General features: G+C 50.5%; 1 protein-coding gene across 2 annotated transcripts in view; it reads right to left on the bottom strand.

The window, feature by feature from the left end:
* Positions 1-927: 927 nt before the first annotated feature.
* The window catches only part of PRKCH (protein kinase C eta), a 113,250-nt gene continuing 105,576 nt past the window's right edge, over positions 928-8,601 (bottom strand). For both annotated transcript variants that reach the window (XM_027458011.3, XM_038179950.2), the window contains 2 exons: positions 3,414-3,557; positions 928-1,952 (listed from right to left, as the gene is read on the bottom strand). In XM_027458011.3, the coding sequence (XP_027313812.1) occupies positions 1,806-1,952; positions 3,414-3,557 (291 nt within the window). In that variant the 3' untranslated portion in view covers positions 928-1,805. The remainder of the gene's footprint in view (positions 1,953-3,413; positions 3,558-8,601) is intronic.

Genomic DNA, 8,601 nt, shown 5'->3' with positions numbered 1-8,601 from the left:
ACCAAACAGGTGAACGCTGTGTTTAATACCCACGTGAACATGATGGCACAGCGGCCCCTTCATGTAAATGCACTCATCCTGTACCATTTCTTCCTATGTGAAAAAGCAACTTGAGCTAGCCTGTGCAGCTGGTTCTTGGATCATTTTTCTGGATATCCACTCTTCCTTCTCACACATCCATCCCGTCCTTCTCCTCTCTTGCCCCACTTTGAAGAGGCCGGGTATCCTGGGATCAGCACGAGAGGCTGGCTGGATGCGATGTGGCCAGAAGATGTTAATGGAATGGAACAGACCAGAGGATGAAGCCATGCAGGAACTAAAGAGGGAGATTTGGTACAATACACAAGTACAAAGGCAAGAAGTGTCCAAGGGTAACTGAACCTGTGCCCCACCTGTCAAACACTTCAGCAAATGGTTTAAGGATGGAAGTAAAAGGTAAAAGTAAAAGGTAAAAAAAAAAAGTAAAACGTAAATCTCTTTTGCAAGACATTTAAATCCTTCTCCAGCAATTCATACCAGCTCAAGAAAGAGGTTATAATCCTGACATAACAGCTCCAAACCTAGCACGGAATGCAAAGGTGTGCCATGGAGCTACAGAAAAATCACTCGACTTCCAGAAGAGCACAGAAATCACAGAACTATCTCTTAGTATGATTTTTGTCTGGTTTCCACAAACTGCACTAAAAATTGCCTCAGTCTGCCTGGCAGAGGCTTGAGGCTGCAACTGATAAGAAGTGCCCTGTGAGTAACAAGCCCTTAAACCTAAACCAAACCGAGTCACCCCGTTTCTGAGATAAGCCTTATCCTTCTCATGGGAGAAAGTTGTCCTTTTGTGTTACCTACTGGTCAACAGCTTTGCTTTCAAGGAGATCGCCAGCTCTGCAGCTCCCATCACGATAATGCTACAAATAAATTAAGCACTACCACTTTGGATCAAAATTTTAATGAGGCACTAAACCCACAAAAGGGGCTCTGTATAGCATAATTAAATAGAATGGGCGTAAATAAACAGTAAGGTTTTACTAGGTACATTATAGTTGAAAACAGCTGGGATGCAAAGAAAGGAGCATTGAAGATGCATGATGTAAAAAGGCATTTCACAGAATGCAAACACTAGAACTTTTCATATCGCACAAACAGTAAAACACTACGAGCACATGACTTCCCTTTGATTTGGAAGAATCTGTGTGGGGCACAGGGCACTTGTTTTTTGTTTTTTTTTCCTTCTGCTAGTCAGCACAATGAAATATTTCACATAGAAACCCAAACAGCGGCAAAGAGAGCCATTTGTCCTTCAGAAAGAAATAAATACTTCAGAAACAGGTAGAGTCAGTAGGAACATCTGGTTCGGCCAGGCCATGGGATGCTGGTTCATGGCTCTGAAACGCTGGACAGTGCTGGGACTCCACGAAACAGCCTTGCAAACAATCAGCATTATTACAAGTCTGTTTGGCTCAGAGCTGCAAGACGCTTGATTTGTGCTCACGCCGACTCCTCAAATCCACTGCAGGCTGCAAGCGATGACATTCAGGCTGAGCCAACTAGCTCAGTACTCAATTCTCCATCTGCATCAGCTATTTACAGTATCACGTTTGTTCCACCCCTGTCAATATTTGATCAAAGCACTGAATAAACCTACAAACACAGGAAGGTTTCAATTTCACATTAAGGTAATGTTGACAGTGGTGCTGCTGTATCATGTGAAGTCAGTGCACTGTTACTTCTCAAGAATGAAATTCCTGGTAAACCTGGTTTTCATTGCATTTCCCGCCAGTCCTCTGAGCAGCCCTTCCTCAGAGCCATAGCTATTGCTGCAATTCCGAGCTTGTGAATGAAAAGTTTCTAAATTCATCTTGGTTTATCATCGGAAGAATTCCTTCTTCAATGGGAGTCAGAATGGGCTCCTCTTTTATAAAATCTGGATCGAAGTTGCTCACGTCATCTTTGGATTTCTGTCAAATGGGAAAGACAAAGGGAAGAGATGTCAGAAGCACGCATCACCTGCCCGACACTCGCTCTGCATCTTTACTCTGGTCTTGAGTGCAAGGAACCTCTACAACCCAGGCAAACCTTACTGAAGGCTTTTCTCTGGGGTTGGGCTGGGAGCAGCTGAGTGCCCCGTGGGGCCTCGTACAGTATAAACTCTTTTAGAGCCTCTGCAGGCTTCAGACAGGCAAACCCCTCTCTGCTTTAACTGATACCACCTCTGAAAGGTTGCTTACCCCGACATGGCAGGGCAGGGCACATAAATCAACTCCCTTCCTCAAGTGTCAGCACAGCCCCAGCCATTCAAAGTGGTTATCAGCAGTGTTTCCAATTAGCTGACTCCACACAGCCCTTCCTTATCTGCAGAGCGTCTCAGCTGGGCTGGCTGGGGGGGAGGGGGGTACACTCCTCTGTGTGCGAGTCATTAAACTTGCACAATAATGAATTACTAGGTCACAGGAAGACAAATGGCTTGCCTCCAGGTGCTGGATTCCTCTCTGCACCATACAAAGTGGAACTGTTTACAGTGCACACAAATAAACGGAGTTTGTGGCACATTTTGACAAGGCATGTGTTTTTCCTGCATCCAGAACAAGATCTTTTATTGACGCTGAAGCCCAATGTTTCCAGATTCTGCCCAGCTCACGGATGGACTGAGGAGGCTCCCTTAGCCTTTCATTCAGGCCAAGAAGCAACTCCAGAGCCTGACCTCGTGCTGGATTCCCCTGGATGCCTGCACCCAGGGAGCTCCACGGAGCAGGGCTGAGCACTGCCACCAAGAGTTAGCAGTGAGACCACAGCACAGGACACGGCCACCCCAACCCAGAATTTCAAAGGCAGGGAGGCCACAGAGATGACCCTGGGAAGTCTCTCCACAGGGAACAACATATCTTCTCGTGGGCTGTGTGGCACTGGGAAAAGGGGCAGCCCTGGGCCCTCTGCAGCCTGTTTGCCATGGGAACCACTCAGCCGATAGAGGCCTGAGCAGGGAGCACTCTGCTGGGTGCTGTGCCCAGAGAGACAAAAACAGAGGTGATGTACAAAGAGAGACAAAAGCAAGGCAGGTCAGACCCAAAGAGGCAGGTGGAGTGGGCAGAACGAGGATTACTTACCCTGCTTTGTATCTGGGCAAGGCAAAGGCCCTGATCTGCTGCATCTGCTTTTATAAACCTGCATCTTCTGGCATTGAGCTGGCTTTGAAAATCCAGCATGGAAGGGAAAAGTGACCTGTACAACACCGTGTGGCCAACCAGCAGCCAAGCCAAGACCGTAGGCCTCACCTCCTGGCTCCCAGGCCAGAGCTTTCATGGCGAGGTTGCCTTTCCTCCACCTCTTTTTAGTCTCACAGCAATAAACGTGCTCAAAACACCCAGAGGAGGAAAAATAAAATAACAGGACCCTTTCCGCCACCCCTCCCTCTCACGTACAATTCGGGGCCTGAACGGTGGCTCCATCTGGCGCTGGTTCAGCAGGTCCCAGTCCAGCTCTTTGAAGTAGGGGTGCCGCAGGATCGCGCTCTCGCCGCCCAGCGCCGGGCTGCCCAGCCGCATGCTGGGGTTCTTCGTCATGAACTGCAAGACAAAAAAAGGGCTGTTTGTTTTCCCCCGTCCAGCAGGGCCACGGGAGAAGGACCCATTAGCAGTCGCACAAAAGCTTGTCCTCAGCTTTCCTGTTGAACCCAGTTGCTGGCCAGACTTCTCAATTTCATTGTACTGGAACTGTGCGCAAGGACCTTGACTCACTCTCTGCAGGAAGCAGTTTGGGCGTATTTCTCCCCGATCCCTTCTATTTCGGTCAAATCCTTGGTTACCACAACAAGAAAAGAAAGTCGAAGTGCATCGTTTGCAACATTATAGATGTTGCAGAGTGTTTTGGTTGGTTATTTATTTACATACTAATTTCTCAGGCATACAAGCTCGCTCTCAAATGCTGCTCGCCAGCCAGGCAGGCCTTGGACTGGAGTCAGTCCCGAGCTGTGCCTTTTTCCTAAACCTCAGCTTGCTGAAGTGCAGCCAGGAGCCTACGCTTTCCTTCCTGTCATCTTAGGAAACAGAGGAAAATGAGCAAGGCACTGGCTGTCACAGCTCCCAAAACCCTGAGCAGATAGATGAATGCTCACAGGTGACCGTCCCCTCCTCTCCATGGCGAAACTCCAAACGAGGGTTTCCTTTTGTAACGTTTTTTACTCTGCTACGAGTGAAAAGAGATCTCAAACTTCAGCCAAAGTGCCCCGATTTGCCAGGGAGCCATGAGAAAAGCCATCGATCACTCACACAGCGCAGAGGGCCGTGGCGGGTGCCCTTTAGGTCCTGACAAGAGTGATGAAGTGTGAGCGCTACAGGTATTTCGTCAGGGGAAAGAAATCGTGGGGGAGGAGGGCAATCCTTTCCCGAGGCAGGGAAAGAGCTCGTGTGCTTGTTAATTTAGGCTTATAGTCCTTAAACCTTCAGCAAAATGCAATCTTTTCCTTCCCCTCGAGTATTTCTAATTCATTAGAGAAATCAGGTTATGTTTAAACCGGGAAAACAGCCGCTTGTGTTTGCCCATTGAAACCAGCAGCATAAATAAAGCCAGCTTCACGCTGGTGGAGGTGTCCAGACGATTTCCTTGAAGATGAAAGAGCATTATGCTTAGCCAACAGCCCAACCAGCCAAACCAGACAATCGGTCACTGTTTCGGGAGTGACCAAGCCTGCTGCATCTCGGCCGCGGGGAAGTGCAGGGAAGGGGAGGTGCAGGCAGAGGCCGGCTCCGCTCCGAGCGCAGAGCTTCTCGGTGGGTACAAATTCTCCTAGGATGAGTGGATAAAAGGTGTAGGCATTGCCTGCCTAGAGAGGTGGCAGGGAGAAGAAAGAAGACTCACAGGTTTGTTTTAGGTGTCTGCCCGGTGCTCCTGTCCAGAGGGGGCTTCAGAACCCGAGCGGATGGGATATCTGCAGGGTGGCTGCAGCTCAGGGACCCCGCAGGAGCCCAGACCCTGCTGACGTGAGCACAAAACCCCAGCTCCAACCTGGCCTCCCTGCCGACCCCTCTGAGGACACGTACTGCCCCAGGGCTCCCTACGGGACGGCTGCTTTCCACCATCCCTCCCAAAACCATCAGCAGAAAGGGCTGCTGAGTGCACCCAGACTTGTAAGGACAGCAGCAATGCCAGCAGGGCCGGGGCCTTCCCATGCCCTCCCCGAACTCCTCAGTCATGCAGTATTTTTCCAAGGTCAGGCAGGCCAAGTGCAAGTACAACTTGTGTTCACCCTGACCCTTTCCACCTGCTTTTGTCCCTTCCTGCCAGCAGAAACCAACCCAAAATTTCTGTGTGGTTCTGAGCACCAGACAACATTTTGGTTTCCCAACCAGAAATGGGTCAAGCCAAAAGTTCTCAGAGACCTGGTTCAGGCAAGCCTTTGCAAGTCTTTACCCAAACTTCTTTGGTTTGCAAAACAGGCCAGAAATCTCCTGTTAAGCCCCTTTTTTGTCTAGAAATTCCCTGCCCAGCTTCTTTGTCCCCACAGATGGATATCTGTGCCTCACTAGCTGCAATTTGCATTGCTGGAACACCTAGAAAGCTCAAACAAGATCAGAGCTCGCTGGTGCTGGGAGTGGTAAAGACCAAAACAGTCCAAAAAGAGAAGACAAAGAGGAGAGAGAGCTGGGAAAAAGTCCCAAGTCTCCTGGCTCTTGACCCACCGCCTCCTCCATTTCACCAGGAAGCTTCTGCTAAACGTGTGTGGGGAAAACATAAAAGAAATTCATCTCTGGAAAGGGCTGGAAACATGCTTTGCTTGGGTTCCCATTCATGCTCAGCCATAGAAGACCAAAAACCAAACTGGACTGCCCACTCCCAGACCAGTTCAGTGCCCTGGGATATAAAAGTGTGCTTACATTCCTGTTTGCTTGCTTTGCTCAACGCGCTGCCAAAATTGCACCAAGCAAAGGCACCCGCTGCACCAGCCGGAGAGCCAAGGTAAATGCATTCCTTGCTGCTTAAAACACCCTTTTTGTCAGGACAATGAGGATTAGCCAAGGGCTGTCCCTTGAGCTGGGCTGTTTTGGGCTCTGAGAAAACAAAACCCGACAGTCAAAACAAAACGAGTGCTTGGAGTCCAGCAGCTGGCTCTGCTTTGTGCACCCCAGCGGCGTGGCCAGAAACCTCAGCCCACGCCAGGCAAAGGGCAACCCAGGCACCCTCTGCCCCGGGGTAGGTGCACAAAGGAGGCAGGAAGAGGGTGAACGCTTCACATTCGCCCACTGCTGGAACACGTCCTCCTGGCTGGGTGCTGAGAGTGGTGCTGGGCTGCCACAAACCCCCCCTGACTTAATCCTCGCCTCCGAAAACAGCGAGTGGGACGGGTACCTGAACTCACGGCACCTTCCCCAGCTGCCAGGCACACGCTCAGCGCTGCTGCCTCTCGATCTATAGGGCCAGGGCTTTGACCCACCAGCACCAAAACCATTTTGGCAAGGTTTTTTTAACCTTGTTTCTCATATTCTGCAAAGCCCTAAGGCAGGCTGGTGGAGTGCATATAACTCACACACCCCATAAAGAGTTATCAGTGCAGTGTGAAGAAGCTGCCCTTGTACAGGTGCCTCCCATGTGAGGCGCACAAAATTAAAAGATGAAATTTGGGAGCTGATCTCCACCAGAAGAAAGGCCTCCACCCGCAGGCCTGTCTCACAATGCCTCTGGTATCTGATGGTGCTTGTAGCAGAGCAAACAAGGAAAATAAAAAAATGTGCTCTGAAATAAGCAGCTGGAGCCCAAACCCGTGGCTCTGCCCATGCAAGCAGCACCTCTGAAGCACCAGCAGCTGCTCATCTTTCACCTGATCCCTTCTGCTGCACTTGGGAATAGCCAAGCTCTGGAGCTGGAAAAGCCTTACAAAGTGCTGGCCCCAGGAAGGCCAGGGTTAGCCTCTTGCTTCGCAGTTAGGTTCATGTTGGATAGCCCTACGTGTCCTTCCAAGTACAACTCTCCCGTGCTTTTTGCAGGTGGTGAAAGAAATCTGCAAAAAGTTTTTCATGGCAAAATGTCACCTCGTAGTGTTTATTATCTCTAATTTTGCGTGATGATCTGAAATCCAGAATGAATCCTAGCCTCTGGCACGCAGAGCCCTGTGAAGAAATAGAGGAAAAAATCCAACCATAATACCAACAAAGCAAACCAGAGATGTTCCTGAGCAAAAGGAATTATCCCACTCCCGGTGTAAAGAGCTCCCTTGGGGCATCCAAGAGCTCCCTTGGGGCATCCAAGAGCCCCTTTGGGCTCCTCCAGGCTGCTGAGCAGACTGGAGCGAGGCTGTTGCTGACCTCAGCTAACCCTCCCAGCAACACCACGGCCAAAAGCAGCAGCTGGAAGGAGCCGAAAACCCATGACTTCATGAAATCGTTTGAAAACATTTACTGAAAGAAAACGCAGCAAGCCACGACAAGAAATTACAGAGGTGGAGATCTGTCCATGGACGGGCTGTGAAGTTACAGGGAAAAAATGCAGAAAAAGCAGCGCCAGGCACAGGGGAAAATCTGTGCAGCCCTGGGAGCTCAGCAGGTGAGGGAGGGCACGATGGATGTCACTGACATGGGGGTGTGGGGACCCCTGCACCGATCCTACTCTCGGGCTGTTGTGATCCCTGGATGCTCCTGGGATCACAGCTTCAGGGCAAGGCTGTGCAGGGCTTCTCCATCTGCACTGGACAGGCCGTGTTTATCCCCTAAAAGCAAGCTCGTGCCCCCTGAGCAGCTCATCTTTCATATGCAAGCCCACGGCAGAGATGGAGAGCATCCCCGTCCTGCAGACAGGGAGGAGAGGAGCAGAGAAACTCATCGCTTTGCTGAGCCCCAGGCAGCGTGCCACAGATCTGACAGCAAATCCTCGGTCCCAGCTCCTCTCCATCACAGCTTCCACTTGCTTCCGAGGGGCCCTGGTGAGGGCTGTGCAACCATCAGCCCCGACCTGCTAAAACAAAGCAAGACTTCCCAGCTCATGGCATCAAACTTTCCCTGCCTGGTGGTGTTTCTGGTGTTGCTACCAGGGTGAAAAGCAGCACACAGGAGATTTACGCCCCACGGCCTCCCCTCTAGGAAGGAGGAGGAGATGAGGAGATACCCGACATGCTCACCTTCATTAAGATTCATGAGCTAAACGAACAGGGCAGAAATTAACTCGAAAGGAAATAAGATTTCTCAAAGATCCATTTGATCTCAGACAAAAGGGAATCGTTACATAAATAGAGCAATTACTCTAATTAAGGCTTCCCTCCATGAATCTCTGGGTTGAACGCTGCAGTTGCTGAAAACAGCTCGGCCGCCCATTATGTAAGGCAAACAAACCCACGGGCTGGGCTTTCGTGAGCCCTCCCCCAGCCCTAACAAAGAGAAGATGGATGTATGGCTCTGGTTGTGAGCTTCTGCGTTATCTTTAATGGTTGGGAGCCAGGAGGCTTCACTTGCCCCGACTGCAGCCACCAGAGACCAGGCGGCATTTCGGCTCTCCACCCAGCACGCAGCAGGATGATTGCTAAAAGCCATGGCTTGTACCAGTGCAATTCGTCGTGGTGCTGAGCCAGGATAGGACCCACGTGTGCGTGTGGCACCTCTACCCCCACACCAGGGTCCTGGCTAC

This window comes from Anas platyrhynchos, chromosome 5 (assembly GCF_047663525.1).
Source record: "Anas platyrhynchos isolate ZD024472 breed Pekin duck chromosome 5, IASCAAS_PekinDuck_T2T, whole genome shotgun sequence".
Classification (NCBI taxonomy): Eukaryota; Metazoa; Chordata; class Aves; order Anseriformes; family Anatidae; genus Anas; species Anas platyrhynchos.
This window is presented reverse-complemented; position numbering and strand designations above follow the sequence as displayed.